This window comes from Aythya marila (genome assembly GCF_965140915.1).
Source record: "Aythya marila genome assembly, chromosome: 2".
NCBI classification, from domain to species: domain Eukaryota; kingdom Metazoa; phylum Chordata; class Aves; order Anseriformes; family Anatidae; genus Aythya; species Aythya marila.
In genome coordinates this window covers 11,548,416-11,571,103 of record NC_139043.1, presented here as the reverse complement: position 1 = coordinate 11,571,103, position 22,688 = coordinate 11,548,416, and the positions used below count along the sequence as shown (strand labels likewise).

The 22,688-nt window shown below is 43.0% G+C and overlaps 1 protein-coding gene across 1 annotated transcript in view; it reads left to right on the top strand.

Moving 5' to 3' along the window:
• The window catches only part of ADARB2 (adenosine deaminase RNA specific B2 (inactive)), a gene marked incomplete at both ends in the record, with an annotated part of 307,517 nt that overhangs the window by 267,743 nt on the left and 17,086 nt on the right, over positions 1-22,688 (top strand). Inside the window, 2 exons of the mRNA XM_082754534.1 lie at positions 4,241-4,392; positions 20,274-20,442. Coding sequence (XP_082610660.1) covers positions 4,241-4,392; positions 20,274-20,442 — 321 coding nt within the window. The remainder of the gene's footprint in view (positions 1-4,240; positions 4,393-20,273; positions 20,443-22,688) is intronic.

Sequence of the window (22,688 nt, the reverse complement as noted above, 5' to 3'; positions counted from 1 at the left end):
GCTCCTCAAGCTTGGGGGAAACACAGACAGGATTTCTGTGTTGTTATGCATTTACATTAACCTAACCCAAATTCAAGTCCTCTCCTAGAATCTGTTGTACAAAGTGGTATACAAACTGAGATCAAAGAGATGGTTCCCTAACCAAAACCATACTAAAAGCAGAGTACGTGTCTCAGCTTAGATTTTCCATCCCTGCCTATGGAAGAGACAAGGTTGTTCTGTGGGACAGTATTCCCTATTTTGTCGCACATCTTCCCACTAAGCCTGCCTGCTCAAATTGATCTCCACAGATGGATTTCAAACTTCAGGACTTTCTAGTAAAAGACTTATTTTTCAAAGTGATGTTCTCCCTGTAAAGGAACCACTTCTCCATCATTTACAAATAGATTCACTAGCTTCAGAGAAAACAAAACTTTTGCTTCTCTGAATGTAGCGTGGAAGCTTCAAAGAGCAGCAACAGGGAGGCTAGAGAGATTGAGGGCCAGGATAGAGAAAGAATGTCCAGGGGAGATGGATTCACTGAGCTGATTTTAGTTCTTGACACCTTGCTTGAGATGTCTACAAGTTAGTCAGCTGTGAACTAGATACCCCAAGGCTCCTCTTATCATCAGTGAAGAGAGATGGGCCTCTCTGGAGTGTGATTCAGCAGACCTATTTAAAGTATCTATTGTAGGCGAGGTGAATTGCCATGTACTGGGGTAATTTTTTTCCATTGCTGTAAAGATAGTACGGGGGGGCTGCTTCAGATATTTAAAATGTAGAATAATCCCATCTACAAGACAAAGTTGCAGCAATATGTAAATTACATTTTTTTCCTTCTCTTCATATTGCTAAATGTTAAAGGTGCAGCTTTCCTTAATTTTCTTGTGGAAGAGTGTTCCAGAATGGGAACTTTATCCTCTCTAAGAAGCAAGAGTGACAAATACTTCAAAAGGAAACTTTCTTACAACAATTCGTTGTCAAGAGCTTGAGTTAAATAAAAGCTAAAAGCACAACTAAAACCTGACAGTTTCCAACCAGTCTGATTAAAACCCCTACCCCTCCCAGATTTCATTTTTATGACAACCATAATCCTCAAGTTCTCAAGACTTTCACAAAAAAGATGAAAAGTAAGACACGAGTTTTCTGATATACAAAAGAAGGATGAGAAAGACCGTTGGAGAAGCTTTTTCTAAAATTCACCATCAAAAAGTACACGAATATCTTAGTCTGATTATCTTGCAAGGATGGCAGTAAAATTCACGTTGACTTCAGTGGGATTATTTACATCAACAGGCCAATAGGGAAGAAACAAATTCCAAATTTTCTTTATTAAAGAAAACTAAAACTAATGGGCTATTCTTCAAACAAATCAGCACTGTAACAGTCTTACTACTATAGTAGCCTTACTGGTACCAGAGGGTTGATTTTACCAGTAGTTCTTTGAGAGGTTTATATGAAAACCACTATTGATTTTATATGTAAAAAGTAAGGATCAGTCTTCATCCAGTACAGTCAATTTTTTTTTTTTTCCAGGAAATGCCAGCTATTTGTTGTACATCTACTATTTCTTATTTTTGTCCTACTAGCCTCTCAATGGATACAGCCTTTATAAGCCTGCTCTTAACTTCTCTATGATGCTGTGCTCTATGCCAAGCAATCCACATAGCACTAGAAACTCCCCATACCTACATTTATGTGCTAAAAATAGCTCCTCTGCTCCTCTTTTAGAGAGTAAGGCCTTGCGTCAGCAAAACACTTCACATATATTAAACCGTTAGTACATGCTGAAATCTTTTTGAAGTCATCTCAAAACATATGCATGATTATTAAATAATGAACTTAAGCACAAGATTAAAATTAGCACTTTCTGAAGTATTTCTCTTGAATGAGCCTCAAATCCTGACTCTGCTGCAGTAATTCATAACAGGCAAAGATTTAGGGACAAATTCTGCTCTTTTAGTCACTGTCAGCATGTGGAAGTGATACACTAATGCCACCCACTGAATGAATGACAATGTGGGCTCACTATGGGCTTCTCTCTTCATTGCTTCAAGCAGGTGTGCATGGCTATACAGCGTGGCTTGGGAAGGTCCCACCACCTCAGATTCATTTCCCCCCTCACAAGGGTGAGAAGTGGCATTACAGAAGTGCCTCTCATGCTCCACACAGCCCACTTTTACCAGGTCCCCACATCCCCTGGGGTCCGAAGCCTTGTGGGGTCCCCAAGCCTCCGACAGACAAGACTCCCTGCAAAGCCACTGTAGTTAATAAATGCAGAACTCATTTATAACAATATCCTCAGAGTTTTGTTAATAAGCCCATGCAGCCACTGGGCAGGGATGAATCAACTGTTCAACCCCCAGAAAAACCACCCCAGCGGCAGGTCAAGAGCATATGTAGTACGGAGTACTTCATCCTCCTGGAGGAAGAGCCAAGCTGCCTTGCCCTCCAGCTGCCTGTGTTTAGAGCAGCTGTCCATCGCCCAACCCATCAACCACACTGGCCACAGACCCTTCGAGGTATGAGGGAGAGAGCAAGGTTAATCAGTGAAAAACAGCCACAGGATGGGTGCTGATTGCTGCGAACTCCTGTAACCCAGCCCAAAACATGACTGCTCCAACCCTACATAGCAACTGTTTCCAAGTTGTACAAGCTGCCCCCCACACTAATACGGTTTAACATACTAATAGCAGGCACCAGGACTGCACAGCTTTGTATTCTCCCATCTGATTTTGCAGTGAATTATTTAAAACCAACTGCACTCGCTGTAAAATCCAAGCAGGAGGACTTACGGGTATTTTATTATTTCAGAGGCTTGCATCAGGGCGATAATATAATTAGTGTGGTTGGGAAATTCCACCGCAGCCCACAGAAGAAGGAAGGAGCCGGCGCGGCTCCCTGCCCCTGGCAGGCAAGGTAATGTGCCTGTAAATTCTTCCTGACAGCAAACGCATCCCAGCATAAAAAATGACAAAACACCCAAAGCACGGAAGAGTGACAGCCAAACAGCTTCAATAGCACAGAGGCTGCTCTGGGAGAAAACAGGCAGAGGCAGCTTGGATGAAATCCAAGGACTTGCTCTGAGGCTGGGTAAAAAGCACCCCTGTTTGCTCTAACGGGAGGCAGAGAGACCAGCAGAAATTGCATCGGTTAATGGTCTGTCCTAGGGTGAATTAAATGGGTAGGACTCTGGCTTTATTAGGAGCCTCTTAGGGAAACCATCACCTGCAAACGCAGTTCCGCTCAGAGACATTCCTACAAAAAGACCCTCGAGTTTTTGAGGGAAGGACCAGGGCATCCAAGGGAAAGAAATCTTTCATTAGAATTTCACTGATCACATTTTCACCTTCAAAGTGATAATCGTTGCCCAAATGTACATATCACAGGCAGCTGTCTGTCAGAGAAATCACCCATGTCTTCACAAATGTAAATCATCTGAGAAACCACACCACAGCATAGCCCTAATGTGAGCTATTGATGCAAACTGCAGGACGGGGAGGGTTTGGCCTCCCGGGCAGCTGTTGCTAATGGAATACGAGCGCTGTGTCCCCATCTAGCTGCTGAACCACTTCGCAGATAAAAGCTTCATCTTAATAAGTATCTTTTTCATCTCAGCTGAGAAAAGCCTGCAGAAGTCCTCTCTGCACTTTTCAGGACATCTTCTGATTTCCAGAAACACCACGGGACCAAGGAGATGCTGCTGGCTTAGATGGGGTGCTCATGGGTGGCTCTGGTTGAACGGGGAGGAAAAGCAGTGCCAGGAGAGTGGGAGGCTTGGCAGGGGTCAGAAACTCTAGGTGCTTTGTTAGAGACCTTTTCCAACAGAGCATAGAAACACACATCTCAGTTATGGTCATGTTAACAGGATTTAAACATGTGGCTCAACACACTGATAAGCAGATCTGATTTGCCTAAGAAAACTTCACCTTTCTTTATGTGCCAGAACCTCTTTAAAATCAGTGTGTTTATGTATCCGTGCTTGTGAGGAAGAGAGCTACCCTTCAAAAATCCACGTGCTTTGTCATTAGAATATATCCCAGGTAAGCAAGCCAAAAGCATGTTGACAGTTTTGACCCCCTTCAAACATTTATTCACTTGGAGAAGCTTATTGCTTTTCTCTTCTTGTCACCAGGCAAAATATATGATGCCAGGTGCTAATAAAAACAAACAAACAGGGGGAGAAAAGCACAGAGAGAGAGCAGAAATGTTTCTGATTTGGCGTGTAACAAATGACCTGGAACCTCTTTTGTGATCATAGCAAACGGCGAGAAGACTGGGAGCGATCAATCTTTGTGCGATTAAAAGAGGGAGGCTACAGGCTGCAGGAGAACATCCTGTTCCATCTGTACGTGAGCACTTCGCCCTGCGGGGATGCACGCCTCAACTCCCCCTATGAAATCACAACCGACTGTAAGAAAAAAAATCTCTCTCATTTTTCCCCTTTGTGTGTTTTTTGTTTGTTTGTTTGTTTGTTTGTTTTAAGACCAAACCTTCTTTCTTTGTTTGTTTGCTTGCAGAAAATGTGTTTAAGTCGACAGCAGGGCTGTGTGGCATGTGTGTGGCTGTGGGACTGGTGCTCCATCCTGCGTGTTGGGAAGGAAGGTGTAGGGGGAAAATCAGAGCTGGGCAGAACTGGAACTGCTCTGCTTACCTGAGGCTCCGTGGCTCTGCTGGGCAATACCCCAAAGCCTTCACTTTATGCTGGGAAATGCAACCCCAGTGTTAAAAAAAATGCTTTGGGAAGGGTCCTCACAATCAAACAGATTCTTGGCCATGGACTGGACTAGAGGATTAGGTATCCAGCCAGGGCTGCATGCATTTTTATCAAGGCTTAGGCAGTATGGATGGTCTGAGGGGCTGAGTTTATGCCAGACCTGAGCTGTCCAACCTGCAGTGGTTGGAGCCTGAGGTAGATCATTATATGAGATAAGGCACCTGCACTGCTGGTCGAAGGTTGGGTTCACTCCAAATGCCACCTGCTCTTGTCGCAAACATTGTCAAGACCCTTCTGGGAAGAATCCTTCACAGACCATCCTGCCTGGGTCAGACCAACTACACGGTCATTGCATGGCAGAGGAACTAGATGGAGACCAGCGGGCCAGCCTTGGAGTCCCTGGATCCATACCTATGATATTTAAACAGGCACATGACATTACAGGGAGTTGTCCTCTAGAGGTGATCCCACAACTGAGGTAAACAAATCAGACCTTGAGTTAGTGTGGATGCCACCAAGAGACCTGCAGAGCTTGTTGGCCACGAAGGGACAACCCATCTTTTCCACACGTCCCAGTGATCTCATGATGTCAGCCCCCCACAGACGTGCACATCCCTGTCATTGCCCCACCAGCGAGGAGGCATGTCCCTGCTGCAAACCCACGGCACCACCTTTGCCTCTGTCTGGCCTCAGGGCCTGGTCCCACCAAGGGATGGTGGACTCAAGAGATCTGTGTCTTGCTGTCACACGTGTCTGTCACTCCATGATCTAGTGCATGCTGCACAAGGTGCACGCTTATTGCTGCCCCTAGGCACTGTTTCCAATACTTGCATTTTACAGTGGCATAATGCTCATAGTACTCATTGCTAAATGTACATATAATGAGAAACAGTCCTTGCCCTGACTACCTTGAATGTGAAGCAGGCAAGACAAAAGAACGGATGGAGGGGAAAGCGTAGACCCAGGAATGTAAAATTAATCATCCAAGGTCACACAATGGCCTAACTTCCTCACAGGCAAATTCATCAGATGGTGGTTTCATTCCCGGTTCTTATTTGTATGAGTTATTTATTAACGATTAAGTATTATTCTCCCCAGACTGGAATCTTTTTGTCATGTGTGAAACGGCAGCTTGCTGGGGCGAGAAAAGAGAATGCACCTATTCAGAAAGAAAATACTCTTCCTTTCCAGACATGATTTCTACATTCTGTCAGTAGGGCATATAAAATAAAGAAAAGCAAGGAAATTTTTAGAAGGCAAGCAGCAAATAGACAAATTTGTGGTGAGGTAGGAAAATGAGGATACACAGGCATCACCTTATAAATAAAACTAAAAACAAGTACCTATGAATATCAAAAATGAGAAACGATTTTGGCCTCACACTTTCTGTGCATATTAAAAGACATCAGAAAAGATGTATTTTTGGTTAAATGCCCTCAAGTTTTCCAAGAGACAGGCTTCCTGGGGCTCTCTATTCTCAACACCAGAATTGGAAACACCAAAATTAGTTATTATTTTTAAAATGTGGTTCATTCTTGAGAACAATTGCGGACTATCTGGGACTGGATGCAGCTCTTGCATGCACAAGGAAGCAGGTGCTTCAGGCCCTGCTCGGCTCATGGACTGCTTCAACAAACACATAAATCTGCCAACTAATGAGGGAATGCTTCTTTAGATAACAACATACAGAAAGCTACATTAGAGATACATTTTCATACAACACCTGGCATTCACAGGGCCACAAAAATACTTTTCATCATGGTTTTTATACCAATTGTTGTCCTGATGCAAAAGCTGAGGCACAAAGGGCTGTGTGGCTTACCAAAGGTTATGGAGTGATTCAATAACAGGACTTGAAGGGGCACCACATCTGGTTTGCATTTCACTGCTATAAGCAGCTCCCTCTACCTTTGTCCCATGCTCTTAAGAGAATTTAGCTTTGTATAAAAAGCAATGTTGCCAAAAGCTGTCCTTCAGTGAGATAAGCATTTCCTTTTAGCTCACATTATCCCAGAGACATCTGGAAAGATAAGTATTTTATAATGTTTATCGTTCAGATCTTCTCTCTCTCTCCCTCTCTCCCTCTCTTTTTTAACTACAGAAATAACCTTTCTTTCATCCAGTAATGACAAGGAACTCCAGATGAATGCTGTTTCATTTCTTAAACAACAAAGAGGCTTCTCCTAGAGCTAGCACAAGCCATCAAACGTTACTGATTATTCTCTAAAGATGCATTAACATTTAAAAACAGTGTCTCGCCATGTGGTTTCTGTTTTTGCAAAGGAGTATGATAAGCCTTTATCAATATAGGGAGTGAGTAAAATCCACTTCTCAAATCTCCTTCCAAAAATTTCCTATTATCCACCGTGTCTTCCCAGCACCCTCAGGGAGGCCTCACATTTTCTTCTTATGAGCTTTGTTCTGGTAAGGGAGGAGATAAGCTAGCATGCACTTGAAACCCAGTTTATTTCTTGCTGGATAGTGCTGGGTACCAAGTCAATGGCATGTGTAAAAATCTGACCTTACCATGGTTCCTGGGAATGGCTGCAATGCAGAGCAGGAGAGGTCAGGGAGTCCACACCCATGCTAGCTTCACTCAGAAAAGTAAGAGATTAGGGCCAAAGAGAGCAAATTGTGCATTGATTTGCAATGATGCCCTTCATTGGTCTGAGGGGATCCGACTTGTTTGTTGATGTATCCCAAGCCAGCTCTAACAAAGAGGCAAAGAGCCAGCTGGTACAGGGCTGCTGTGAGCATGGAGTGAAGTTTTCTAACTCTTTTTGCTGTCTCTAGGTCACGCAGCTGGAAGAGTTTCTGAGGGGATTCAAGGAAATTTGAAGCTTTAGAAGAGGCTGGTAAAATCCAAGAAAGTAGGGGATGAGGGTCAAAGAAGTGAACAGAAGGAGAGACCAGCCAGGTTCAGTGGTGTCGCAGGAATGAGAGGCTGGGAAATACCAGAGGGTTTTCAGGCTGTTGTGAGAGTTTATATGGATTTGTCCTGGCTCCTTCTTCTCAGCCACTCTCCATCCAAAGACTCTCTTCCCTTCCTCATTTTCCAGCCACAAGGTTGTAGCCCAACTATATCATGAAACAGCAAGTTCCCAATGCCCTCACCACTCTCTCTAATTGCTCCTTCACACACATCTGCCCTGCTTTAGTTTGGTGCTGGAGGCCAGCTCATCTCATTCTCCAGTACTCTTTTCTTCTGTGTACATCTGAGCAAGGTATGCCTGTATTTCTGCCTTCTGCCAGCAGTATCCCAGCACAAAGTTAACATTGATTTCCTGGAGGTTTCATGGAGACTGGCATTTCCCCTTACAGCACACATACTCCATCTCCTGAGCTGGAGCTGCAGCCGTGGGGACAGCTAGCCCTACAGTAACTGTTGCATATTTTACACCTTTTCCTGAATCTAGGGCAAGCCATAGAACAATCAAGCCCTTGATTTGCTGAAGTACCTTTCTAGCTAATTTAGGGCTTCTTGACTCGCTGGCTTCTTTTTTATTATTATTTAAGAACCTCTTGAAAAGCAAAATGAATTGCTTAAAAATTGAGCTAATAAATCTTCCACTTCTCCACTAGTCCTTCCCTGGCAGGATTTTACCTCTTTGTCCATCTTTCTCCTAAAGATACACTCTCTTTTTTTTTCACTACATGGACTGTGAAAGAGATGAACAGAATCTGCCCCAGGGCTTGTCTCCATTCTTGTCCCCTGGGCTGCTTTTCTATCTCTTGCTAACATGCTGTATTGCCTTGTACCATTGACTCCTTGATAGCCCAGCTCCCGTTTTATCCCACACTCCCTTTAGGTCTGAAACACACCATTGCATCTGCTCCACATGGGGTCTTCCTCCTGCTTGTCTATTAACCTACAGCTGTGCTGAAGCTCTCATGCACACACATTCAGCAGCGCTCTCATCTAAACAGGATCCACTTGCGACCACGTGAGCTGGATCATTGCCTTAGTAGGTGATGTGGTGGGGAGAAGATGTGCACTGGAGTTTTCCCAGAAGCTGGAGAGCTGAGGAGTACCCTGTAAGACAAGTTTGCCCTCTCTAATTCGAGCATGCTTTCCCTGTACAAACCTGTGCTTTCCCTGCTTGCGGCTCTGGCTGCTGGATTTTACGTCCCATGCTCAGACGAGATGGCCTCTGTTAACCCCCAGAGATGGTGTTGCCTTGAAGGGGTGCTCTGCTCACACCAGAGAATCAGCCCTGTGTTCAGATGGGGCTGACCCAGATTGCAGCAGCATAAGATACCCAAACCAGATTATCTGAAAGTCCTGTCCTGGGCAAAGTATCTGAAGAGGGCCAGGTTCAAATAGAAGCTAAGGAACCTGTCCATCTGCAAGAGAGGAACACAAATGATCTGCAGCTGTCAGGAGACTCTCAGCCCCAGACCTCTCTGCAGGGGGACATCCTGCTTCACCATGGTCCTCACCACAGGCCGCAGGGAACTTCTGCTCTGGCACCTGGAGCACCTCTCCCCCTCCTTCTACACTGACCTTGGTGCCGTTCCTCACTCCCTTCACTCTCCCAGCTGCTGTGTGGCGCAGCGTTTTTTCCCTGTCTTAAATATGCTCTCACAGAGGCGCAAAACAACATCGCTTATTGGCTCAGCTCTGGAAGACAATGGGGCCCTTCCCAAACATGGGACAGCTTCTAGATCTTTCTCACAGAAACCACCCCTATGGCCCCCTGCTACCAAAACCTTGCCACGTAAACCCACTACAGAAGTGCAAGGGGAGAAATCTCCGCCTTCCTTCTGCCAATCCCATGCTTTGTTTAAATGGAAAAAAATCTGTTCTTGTGAGTAGACACTGAGGAAGAAAAGGCATTGCAAGAAGAACCATCTAAATAACTCAGTGACCTGAAAAGAAATCAAATATCTGTAGCTATCACAGGTTCTAACAGATTGATACATGCCCTTGTTAGGAAAATCAGGGGTAGCTATCTGTCATCACTGGGGCCTGGACACTATTTATTTCCATTGTACAAGTTCTCCCAGGTATCATTTTGTTCCATTGTGACTGCTGGCCTGCTGCAGCTTGGGAATCCACTGTGGAAATTCGTAGTTATTCAGTGCGTGAAGCAGCTTCCTCCTAGGTTGTAAAGTCGATTTTACGCTGATGAATGACCCGTCTGTGGCACTGGGATGAAGGTGCATTATTTTCCTATTTTTCATGTGACTGAGCAGAATAATACCTTGGGGGACCTCAGAAAAAAAAAAATTATCATAGAGAACCATGCCCAGAAGTAACATGAATGAAAAAAAAAATACACACAGCACTGTAGGCTGTAACACTGAACACTGCCTCAAGAGAAATAATCCCAGCACTGGATGAATTTTTGTAGTCAGCCCAGATTGCTTTGTCATTTACAGGATACTGCAGGAATGGCAGACACAGCATGAGGCTGTTGAATTGTTTCAGTGACTTGCGATCTGTTTATTAAAGAAGTTGAGGTGAAATTTTCCTTTTGTTTCATTAGGGCTAGACTGGGATGGTCCAAACTGTTTGGGTTTGGGGGATGAGCATAGCATCTTTGCCAGCCTCAAGTCCTGTTGAAGCAATGGCCCCTTTCTGCATGTACCACCATCATAGCCTCAATTTGCCAAAGTAAATACAGAGGAAACACAAAGACTTTCTACAGGTAGCTAGAAGCTGGCTTGCCAAGGAACTTATGTCCCTGCTCAGATCCAGTAGCAACTCATCAGCTTCCAATACAATTGCCCTTTTCTCTAACACAGTCCTCCCACAGTGATGAAATGCTGTTTCAGTGTGGCTGCTTTTGCTGAAATTAACTCTGTATGGAAACCATGGCCACAGCCCCATCACTTCTGGCTAGTGCTCTCCTGCACATGCATGACATTCATGGTGTGGAGGTGGTGCTGCTTGTAGCCAGCTCAAGGATTTCTCCCCAACATCCAGCATAAGTCTGTGCATGGGGAAACTTCTTCTGGAAGAGGTGGGAAAAGGGATTTGAGGAGAAGGAAGTGTGGTGGAGAGGGAGCAGTGGGACCTTGGACAGGAGGGCCATGGTGAGGATGGGAAGCCTGAGGGGGTTGGTAACGGTCAGATTCAGTGGCTGGTGGGTAACAGACAGCAACATAAGGCCTGCAAGGAGTGGGGAGGGCTCTACAGAGCTTTGGGATGAGCAGAGCTTTTCTTCCTCTTCCAACACCCTACACGAGGCCTGCAGGCAGTGCTCTGACTCACCTGCAGTGCTGCAAGAAGCTCTTCCTCCCCCAGCATCTGACTGCTGAAAATCCCATCGGTTTTGGTAATCCATAGGATGTCTGTTGTCCTAAATAGCCTGCCGTATTGGTTGGTTTGCCAATGCCTAAATTCATCTCTAATCCCTAAACCTAGCAGAGAAACAAGTAATCCCCTGGTTTAGAAAGGCTGAGGTCAGGGTGAGGTGAGGCTGCAAAAGCACAGGTGGGTCTGGTGTTGGTGTTATCATGCCCAGAATGGGCCTTTGAAGGAGGTTTTGCTACACAGGAAGAAGATTTTGGTACCAATTACTCATCTTTTCAAAGTTTGCTGTTGCTTTATATTTTATTATTAATCTCTGTCAGGCCGGGTAGTTAGGCATCTTAGTGGTATTTTGCTAAAGCTGACAGGAGAATAACAACTACGTGGGCAACTTTCAGGTCTTAAAGTACTGACTGGCTGGAGATGAATCAAAACCTTCTGGGCAAATTTTTGAAATAAAGTAACTGTGTGAAAATGGGATCTCATCCCATATTTTTCATGTCTCCTTGCTATCAGCATACTAGCTAGAGGTAGGAAAAAAAAAAAAAAAAAAAAAAAAAAAAAAAAAAAACTTCACTTTCTTCCATGCCTAGTTCAGGGTGGGTTTTTCATCCAAGAGCACTTAGGCTCAAAGAGAAACTTGAAGCTGTATCTCCCAAGTCCTACATCAAATCTCCAGTAAAATGACAGTCTAGCAGGTCTCCTCTTTTCAGTTTCTGTTATAAAACTTTGTCAAAACCAATACATTATGAGAAAATTCTTTGACTTTGACAATGCATTAAAAATATCCCAATTCACTCTCCTTGTAATATGCTTGGCTGCTTTGGCTTATTTGGGTTCTGTTGTTTCAGGGGGAGTTTTAAAGTAGAAAATAAGATTTTGTAGACGGATATGTCTGTGTAGTGTGTGTCTATCTTGGAAAAGAGAAAGAAGAGTCTGGAAACTATGGAGAGCTCAAAGCCAGCATTGGGCACAGCATTGAAAAGCTTTCATGTAAAGCAAAATGTGTTTGTTAGGACTCAGGAAAACAGGTTTCCACAGCTATAATCAGATCCTAATTTTAACAGAATGCTTGAATCACCAAAGAGAATTGCACCATATTTATTGATTTTTCTTTGTTGTTGGGTTTTGCTGCTGGGTAAAACATTGCATTCGGACACTGTGTTCAGATATGATAGAAAGGCTAACTTATTCAGCAAAAGGTCATGGCTGAGAGGCTTTCAGAATAGCAGTAGAACTTTTCACCCAGACAAGCTGCTTATCCCAGAATTTGTCCATGATTTCCAAGGTTCTCTGAGATCTTCTGCAGAATGGCCCAACAGACCACATGTTCCAGGACACTGCTGCTCCAGTTTCACCCCCAACATCCAACAGCCCACTGGAGATCAGAGACTGAGATACACATCTAAATGTGGCATGTATTTTGGGTAGAAAAGATCAAACCATAACTGGAAAAAAAAATCCCTGTGGTAAAAACTGCACCCATTCAGATTCTAATTTGGTCCAATTTACTCTTCCACTGAGAAGGAGCCACAGGTAAAGCTCATGAGCTGAGTTTTATAAAGGTTGTCAGGCACCTCCAGGTCCAGCTGAGATCTCTGTGGGGCTTTTCAAACTCCTTGGACTATTGGGGAGTTTCTTGGAGTCTTCTGAAGAAAGAAATTTGGAGACAGCTATGTAAGCGTGACAAACACAGCTTAATCTTAACTATGACACTGCTGCTACTTCTCTAGCTAGCCTTGAACTCACTTTACTCTGGCTATTTCTATTTCCATACCCGTAAAATGGCAATAAAAGGTATCCAGCTGTCACAACTTTGAGGAAGGGTAATTAATGCAGAGATTAGGTATTAAAGTGGAAAGCACTATATATTTTAAAGACTGTTATATTCAGAATATTCATTATTCAGGATAATTTAGCAATTACAATTTATAGATTTTTAAGACCAATGGGGACCATCTTCTTATGATCTAGCCTAAATTTGTCCACCCAGAGACCATAGGACTCAGTGATTTTCATCTGCAGATCCAGAAGCTGAAGCTGAGCTGAGTACGTCTAGTGATGCAGCAGGAACCACAGCCTCTCTAGGCTCATACCAGCCTCACAGGGGCTGAAGCTGATCTTAAAGCAGAAATATTATTGACAGATTTCTGTTCCTTCCATCTCCTGGGCTTCGTTTTCTATTTTCATATTTTGCTGGCTTCTTTCTTAACTTTTTTTTTTCCAAATCACTCTTGAAGATTCCAATTTCCAAACAACAACAAAAACCCCAAACTCACATGAATAACAACATGTTTCTTTGATAAAGAAAAGAGGGTTATGATGAATAGTACATTGCCTCTGTTTGTGTAAACTTTTTGATTAACACATGGCAGGGAAGAAAATTGTCACCAAATGGGCAATTCCAGGAATGTTGACAATTTTTCACAGAAAGCACATTTAAAAGATAAAGCCCAGCTTTAAGAGAAAAGCTTTTTCCATTTTCTTTGAAAACAGGCAGAAGATGCATAGCTGATTACATAGGTGACACATTGGTCCCTGCTGGTGGTCTCCAGCTGATGGCACACCACCAAGTCTCTTGCTGTCCCCATGCATCTCCCACTGCTGCCCTGGCTTTGCTCAGCTGATAACCTAGGCACCAGCAGTCCATGCTACCAGAGAACATCTGATCATTGCTGGAGTCCAACTGGTTTGCCTCTGTGGCTGGAGATGAGGCTAATGAAAGGCAGAAGTTTTCTCCATCATGGAGTTTCACAGTGCTGACACAACCTTTTGCCAGGTCTCCAAACTTTTCTCTTCAGGGGCCTCTATACTTCCAAAGCAATGGCACTGCACATCTAATTTTAGATGAGAGGAGCAATTAGTAATTAAAAATAATAATCCTGAAGTGTTTGAGTTTTACTTTCCTTGATTGCCACATGCACAGAATCTTAATTCCACTGACGGATCCTGTGCTTTTGTCTTTAACATACTAATGCATTTCTCCTCCAGAGCAGGCTGGAGTCTCCAGCCTGGATTTGTGGGTGGCGTGAAGGATCTCCCTGACCCAGGACTGTTCATTCCTCCTTGCCTGTAACAGTTATTTATAGCTCTCAGAGAAAACTGGGCATGATTTTGTTGTCAACAAATTGTTTTAAAGAGAATTTTCATTAGTTACTCATATTTTGATCCCAGGGGTTCCTCAAAGACTTTATGGAGAACTTGTTTGCAAGGTACATACTTTGATGTATTTCTGTGGTTTGTTGGTTGGTTGTTTTTTTTTTTATTGTTGTTGTTTGTTTGTTTGTTGTTTGTTTTGTTTTGTTTTTGCTGTTTGTTTGTTTGTTTTTTGGTTTGGTTTGGTTTGTTTTTTTGTTTTGTTATTTTTTTGTCCCAAAGGGTTAAAGCTAGATGAGAGACCAGGGCTCACTTAGAAGTTAGTCCAATATCAAAATGGGTTTCTTGTGTTAGAGCACAGTTTCCTATGCTAGCAGTTAGTTTCATAAAGGTAGCCAACACCTCCCCCTAGGATGAGCATGCAATGCATTTCATATTGTTCTGCAAATATAATAAAAAGTCTTTATAAAAGTTCTGTGTCACCTGAAGAGGTGAAAATTTGCCCTTCATTGATCATATGTGGAGGCATTTGCCTCCATGTGGCATTTGCAGTGCCACATATTGATGCAGAATGAATGGGCGGATTCCCTTCGCTTTCTTATCTGTACGTTATCTGTACATCACTTGAAACTACTGATAGATGAGAAATTATGGAAGAAGTAGAAAGATTCATAAATGTTATTTGAGGATTAATGATGAGAAGAAAGAATACCATCATAAAGTTAGCAACTTCCATCAGACCATGGGCTACCTGACTGCTGTCCAAAGCCAGGATTTCAGCAAGGAAAGATGCACAGTGGAGGGAAAGGGTAAAGAAGTTCAAATTCAACTTTTAATTCCAGTTCTATAGATCACAGGTGTTCTTGGATAAAGTACGTGTTCGGTACTTAGATGTGTATATCTGGCTTAATGACATGGTCCAAACCCCAGATGTGAACTGAGCTCTGGCACGACATTGTAGGCACTGCACGGCTCTGGCAGTGAGCAGAAGAGCTTCCTGGATATGTAACAGGCCTCCTGGCCTGCATTTAAAAAACGTCTGGACTTTGAGGGATTCACCTCCATGTACATTTGACTAGTGTAAGCCAGGTGCACATTCCCAGGTGAAGGACACATCGCTTCACTTGCCACAGAGGGAGCTCCACAGACCCTCAGATGAGACCTTTGCCTCTACCTACCTGGCTCTGGGTGCGATGAATCCCACCATCAGTAGCCACAATTCAACTTAGCCCTTTGTGAGAAGCCCTGTTCTTTTTTCCTAAACTCAGCCTCCTTTCAAAATATCCCTAAAGTTTCTTGCTTCCAAAAGCTGGGCCACTGCACCTTAGCCTTGCTCTCTGCTGGTTGCCAAAGCACAACATGGCAGAGATTTATCTGGCCAGCCACTTACCAGCAAAGCAGAGATGTCCAAGGCTCTCAGAATGCTGCGATGCTCACTGCAACACTTCCAGAAACTGCAATGTTGTACATTTATCCAGCATCTGCTTGAGGAATGTGCATCTCTAATAACCATCAAAGTACAAAGGTAGTCAGATGTTAACACCTCTCTTTCCACCCCTTTGTTTCAAACCACTTTAAGGAAGCTTTATAAACTATGCTGATGAATGGAAGGTCCAGCACTGAGAAAAAAAAAATGCAAGATATGCTGCTTTATTTCTTCCTTCATGAGGAGAGAACAGCCTCCACTGAAGCAGGGAAATAGAAAATGAACCTCGGAGGCAGTCAAGCAAAATTTCAGACAGAGCCTTACTCATGTGATTCTGTTTAATCACCGTCCATTTCCTCTTCACTCTTCAACTAAATAATAAATATGGAGTGGCTTTTTTCATTACCATTTAAGCCAGAACTGGTCCTGGAGAAAATGTGAAAATAAGGGTCGAGCCTTGAAATCAGTGGATTTCAAGATGCTATTTTGAATACAAGCCACCTGTGTAAATTTATAATCCAATAATTAATAATCCAGCACCTTTTTATCTTAGAAACTCTCAGGAGTAATTTCCACATCTGAGCACAGCACACATCATAAATCCACTCCAAATGATTTTTAAATTTGTCCTTTCCAATTCCGGTTTGAATTGACATTTTGTTCTGGTTGAAGTGGCATCCTCAGACGCCTTCTCCCCTGCAATTAGCTGAGATTAAGCAGTTGGAGGAGCAGCACAGCAAAGATCAGAAATGCTCGTAGTCACTGACGCTTTGATCATACTGAACAGCAGAACAGCAGTAGGCTGTAGTTTGTGACTTTGTTACATAAATAAATATATTTCTGAGGCTGCTTTAAAATGATCCATAGCAGACTGTGCCAGCAAGCAGACTGCATTTCTTACTGCCAGCAAGCAGCTCATGTGCTGGAGTCTGTCTGCAGCTTCAGTGCAAAACACGAGACATCTTTTTCTTTCCTCAATATTTGTATCTCCCTGCACTATTTAATGACATTAAAAAGGATCTAGGTGTGTTGCAAATGTGGATCTGGATTTATTTAATTGTTGCCAATCTGAAAGTATTCAGAAGTCTGGGTTATTAGTATTTTCTGTATGTGCTACGGCTCTTTTTGGGGCATATGCGCCAGCTATCCCAGTAATGAGAGCAGCCTGAGACAGGCAGCACAGCAGAGGGTTTTAGTCACACCCTATTCATTGAATTTAATAGCAGTTGAGCAGCTAAAACCCCTTATCGGTGCTGTGGAAGTGCATCCCAGGGTGAGTGTACGCTGGCCTCAGCAGCCTGAATCCTATCAGCTAATGCTGCCTGCTTGGCTGCACCCTGGGCAGGGCACGCAGTGCGGGGAGCGAAGTTTGATACATGGGCTGAGTTAGTGTGAGCATTTGGAAAGTGAGGTGATCTGTGTAGTCACACACACTTCTTAACGCTTTAAAAAAACTTTAGTTTCAGTTCCTGGTACTTGAAGGCCAGCTCTGAGATGCTACAAGAACAACCAGACCTAGAGTACTTTGGTCTTTGTACATCCAGACAAATAAAAATTAGATAAGTAACTCCCTCAAAACTCACAGAAATGTTTAAGATCCTCTGCATTCAACTTGTTGGCCTCTGCTTTAAATTCCTCAAATGCTCAGCAGCTGTTTGCAGGGCTGCTGATATTTTTATCCCTGAACTGGCTCTCTCCCTCTCTCTGTCACCATGCTGGGGGATGCCTTGCCACTCCCTAGATAAAGTAATATATATATATGTAGTGAAATCAAAATTACGTACCCAATGGGATGCTCATCTTGTCATGTGGTCAATAAAATTCCCTAGCAGTTGCATGGCCCCTTGCACGTATGCAAAGCATATGGAGAACTAGTTGAAACAGAGAGTGGTCAAGGAGACCAGTCTTTGTACAGGAGAGGTTCAGAGCAGGAGCTGAAAAAATAAGAAAAAAATAGAGAGAGGTCAAAAATGTGAGAGAGACCCAGCTAGAGAAAATATTCTTAAAAAAAAAAAAAAAAAAAAAAAAAAAAAAAAAAAAAACAAGATGGGGAAAGAAACACTAACAAATCATTTTTTCCTAGGGGATTTCCTGCAGGTGGACTCCTGTGGTAGATCTTTATTGAAAGAGTAACATCTGGCTTTCATAAATAGCTTTTGAGCAGTACCTTTAAATGAATTTGCAGAACAAGGAAGCATCATTATCTTCATTTTACCTGCGGGAAAGCTTAGGAAAAGAGAACCAATTTACTTAAAGTAAAACTTTCTTCCAGACGAAACAGCTATAGCCTCTTGAGTCACTCTTCACTGCTCCCCTGGCAGAGGTCTGGCTCTGCCATACCTCCAGATCTCAGTGTGATCAGACTGAGGCAAAGTGGCTTTGCTGTACATTTCCTCTGTTGCACAGCTAGACACATTTGTTAGGCAGAAGTGATCACTTTCTCCTTTTGTTGTCCAAATTTCATGCTTCCTTCCCCATCCCTCTGTTGTTTAATAATAAAATACGCTGCTCATCACTGCTCAGAAGCATTTAAAAAAGTTGCCTGCAGAGACACCAGAAGAATATGGACTGGTTCCCAGACAGCTAATCCCATGCACATAACATCCTCTGAACAACGCTGCAGGAGGGAGCCCCGGCAGGAGAGATGTACCTGTGGGCAGAGCACACAGCCATGGGGATGGTTTCCCTCCAGAGCTGGCACAACCCAACTTGAGGGCAGAGGGATCTGAGACATCTCCAAGAGGCTGGGATTTTTTTTTATTTTTTTGACCAAAGTTTGACAGTACCCACCATGTCTCCCACCAGGGACACAGCAGTTAGTGAGGATGGCAGTGCAACAACCACTTTCCCCCAAATCAGCTCCCAAAGCAGCAGTTTGCAGCATTTGCAAACATTTCAGGTATGATGAAACCTGGTTTTGGGTGGGAATCAGTTTTGGCTCTGGCCGCTTAATCCAGTCAATACCTGGTCCAGCCAGCTGCCCACACGTACATCCCCACATTGAATTTTAAAAAAGCAGGAAGGGATCCAAAAGGAATGATCTGCAGGGGCTCAGCCACCACGTCTGCTGGCAGGTCACAGCTGACTCTGCTGTTCTACATGTGTTTGCTGCTTCTGCTAATCCCAGTGGGCTGAAGTGATTTATTTTCCCATTCTGTTTTTGTAAGCCATCCATTGGCAGCAGCCAAAGTCAATCAATTGCTTCAACCAGAGCTCGCAGTGCAGGCAGCAGTCCTACAAGGCAAAGATGAGAAGTGGCAGGAGGGAGAGAGCGGGTGGCTGGGGAGCATCCACACACCCAGCCGCTCATGGCCAGAGGTTTGAGCAGTCAACCTGTGACATCCCAGTGTTACTCAGTGTGAAGAATGAGGCCAGGCAACCCCATAGCACACTAAGGGCTGAGGAGCATCGCCTTCACCAGCAGAAACCTCCTGGTCCAGCTAAGGAGCTGGCCATGGAAGAATAAGCGGGGGACCTGCAAATATGGTCAAAACCCTCATGTCTGTGGAATTAGTATTCCTTTCCTGGAAAGCAAAGGCCACCTTGTACCATCTCTGCTTCTTTTCCTTTGAGCTAAAATATAAAAGGTCTGTTGCACAGAAAAGGTATTCTTCAGGTGTCCTCCAACAAAACCCTCTGAGGTAAGACAGTGAGCAGACCCAGAGGATTTCCTTGCTCCTACAATGCTGTTCTTTTACTACCAAAATACTCAGGAACAAGGAAGCATGATAAGACAGTAAGAGTAATTTCAATAATGACCTTTTATAAAAAGTAAAAAATTATGGCAAAGTACTTCAGAAATGTCACTATATTTTTCACTCACTGTATATCTGTGAGGCAAGCTCACCGAGGCACAGGATACGTGTATTAGCTGTGTGCCCTTCACCACCCCAACAGCAGTCACCTTATCCTCAAATGTGTGATATCGCTGAAGTGACGAATGGCAATGTCAGAGACCAGTATGGCACAAGACAGCAGCGTACCTCCCTTGTGTAGGGGGACTACAGAGGGAATTTAAGCAAACAGCTCAATCTTATAAGATTGAAAGAAAAAGAAAAGAGAAAAAAATATCATGTTGCTTCTTTAAAAAAGAAAATCATCTCTGTTCTTTTCATATATGGAAGAGAACGTCAATGTGACCTCAATTTATGTGATGTCAACATACATGTATATGAAGGGCCTGGAACACAAGTCATATGAGGAGCAGCTGAGGGACCTGGGTTTGTTTAGTCTGGAGGGTGTTCAGGGGAGACCTTATTGCTCTCTACAACTACCTGAAAGGAAGGTGTGGGGAGATGGGGCTCAGCATTTTCTCACAGGTAACTAGTAGACAGATAACTAGTGATATGGCCTCAAGTTGTGCCAGAGGAGGTTTAGGTTAGAGATTAGGAGACATTTCTTCTCAGAAAGAGCAGTCAGGCACTGGAACAAGTTTCCCAGGGAGGTGGTGGAGTCACCATCCCTGGGGGTGTTCAAGAAAAGGTTGCACGTGGTGTTTAGGGACATGGTTTAGTGGTGACATTGGCAGTAGGTAGGTAGTTGGACCAGATGATCTCAGAGGTCTCTTCCAACCTTAATGATTCTGTGAATCTATGATGTAAAACTTTTGATTTATGTGAAAAATAAATCATGCTTTTCTCCACTGTACTCCTTTCTTCAGCTATAGCCTCACCTAATTTTGCACCCAACTTCAAGGCCTTCCACAGGCAAATGCAAGCCATGGTGTCACCACAGCCTGTTTCTTTCAAAAGGCATCTGAAAAAATTAACTATTGCCATTCTTGTCTTCATTTTGTGCAGTGAACAGCAGCAAGCACATAGTGAGAAAATACCGAGGGCACCTCCGAACAAAGATCGAGTCTGGAGAAGGAACCATACCCGTCCGGTGCCACAACGCGGTGCAGACATGGGACGGCGTGCTGCTGGGAGAGCAGCTCATCACCATGTCCTGCACAGACAAAATCGCCAGGTACCGTACCACCAGATGCATGTGCATCATGAATCTCTTTGCATGTGGAAATGAAGTTTGATGCCACAAAAAAACGATGGCTACTGGTGGGGGAATAACTCACAGGTGCTGACAAAGCCTGCAGAAACAAAGACTGCCTTTGTATGCAAAGATAGACCCTATAAATAGGATGGAATGTAAATAGGACGTTTTCCCAAATTCTCCATGGGTCGTTAGTTGCTCTTTACAGTGTGACAAAAATATAAACCCTCTTTTCAGCATTTTCTGCCAGTAGAATTTCAGTGTGCAAATAAAATACATCTTATTGCTCTTATTGGATCATTTACTGCAAAACTTGCAAACCAACCATCATGCAGATAAGCTTACCTCATCTGCACCAATAAAGTGCCCTAAATACTGTTAAGAATATTGCTAATAGTTTGAATGTCATTGCAGAGCTCTCTTGTCACAGCCACCTCCGTGGCTTTCCACTCTGTCTTGTAAATATGACATATCTTTATGGAGAATAATTGCCATTTACAAATATTTCATAATTACTCCATGGTGGCACATAAGATGTCATCATACTTGCCTTTCTCTATTTAGAGCATTAACTGATAACAAATGATGGTTATCACAAACTGAAAACAAAGCATGTGCAGTTGGATGCATACTTATACAATCAGTATATACCTCTACATGCATGTATACTTATGCTCATAATTATATATATAATGTGTATAGATGCAGCTCTCCATGTAAAATACACTGCATTATAACTATAAAAATGTAAATGTTACGATCAAATTCTCTGCTGGAATATTGTTCCTAAGAACTCAGCTAAATTACAGCAGTTGAGAATCTGGCCCAATCATTAAAAGCCAATATAAGCAAAATCTTTTTAAAAAGTATAAAGCTTTTGTTTAATGTAAATGTATAAATTATTCACTTAGCTTTAACCAGATGACCTACTAAAGTTCAATTGGTCTGTAGGCTTAGCAAAGCCTGGCGTTTTGGCAAAAAAATGTACGACTGAACCAGCAAATGTAAATACTAACAGGCTCAAAAGACAGAACAAAAAATCCACACTCTGCTAAGCGTAATCATCACAAATGTTGTGCTTGCATGACAGATAAAGAGCATCTTCTGCTATAATATTTTCATTTATTCATAAAGAGATAAAAGAAAACCCAAACTGTTTCCAGTGGATCTCCCACACTGTTTTAGATGCAGCTGGGTTTTCCAAATTCAGACTCAAAAAAAAAAAAAAAAAAGATAAAAGAAAAAATTCAAGTTTGAGAATTGAAATATTGCACTCTCCGTGGTTTTGAATGTCATTAGCCAGTGAATTAAATATCAGCTTTGCAAACGGTGTTGATGTGGATGCTGACTGTAATACATACTCGCAGAAGCAAGTTTTTCTCCAAGCACATCTGCTAAGCACGTTCAGTGAATCCTTTCTTTGTTGCCACATGTCTAAGCAGCATTGTCTGTGAGGACAAAAGAATCTACCAGGATTTTTCCAGGATTACAAAACTCCAGGATTAAAAAACAGCCTCCAAACTACACATCTTTGTGTCGTAACTTCTGTTGGGCTCACAAGCTCTAATTTGGGAATCACTGTGGTATTGAAAGCAAAGCACCAATACAGGAAATGTTCACAAAAACATGTCTATCATGGTAGAAAATAAGCAGTCCCTGCAGGGCAAGCTGCTGGTGAGTATGTTGTCAGTGATTTTTGGCTGCTAGAAATGTTATGTAGGGCTTAGCAAAGACTGGTGAGAAAAGGCTTGGATATGACATATTCAATAAACTTGATCCCAAATTTCAGTTTACCATATTAAATACGATCTATGATCAACCTTTGTCCTTCTTATCCTCCTCAACCATACAGAGAAGAAGTCAAAGATTTCACCTCACCTATGTGTCATCACATATAGAGTATTTTTTTGCCTTTATCTCTGGACGTAGAAAGTACAGACAGGAGTGGAGTTTGGTGAACAATGATATTGGTGTGCGAGGGCCCTTTCCCCCCCTCTCTGCCCCAGTGGAGAAATCAGAAAGTGGTTTCCATGCCATTCATCAGATTTCAAATATTTGCTCTAACACAACGAGAGTTGACTCATCAAATGTCTGCAGGATGCAGGAATCTAGTTTCACATCATCTGGACGTGTCTAGCAATGAGAAAAATAAAAATCTCCAGAGCTGAAATTCATGTTTGTATAACCAAGATTTGACAAAAATCTGACTTGTATACTTTGGATTT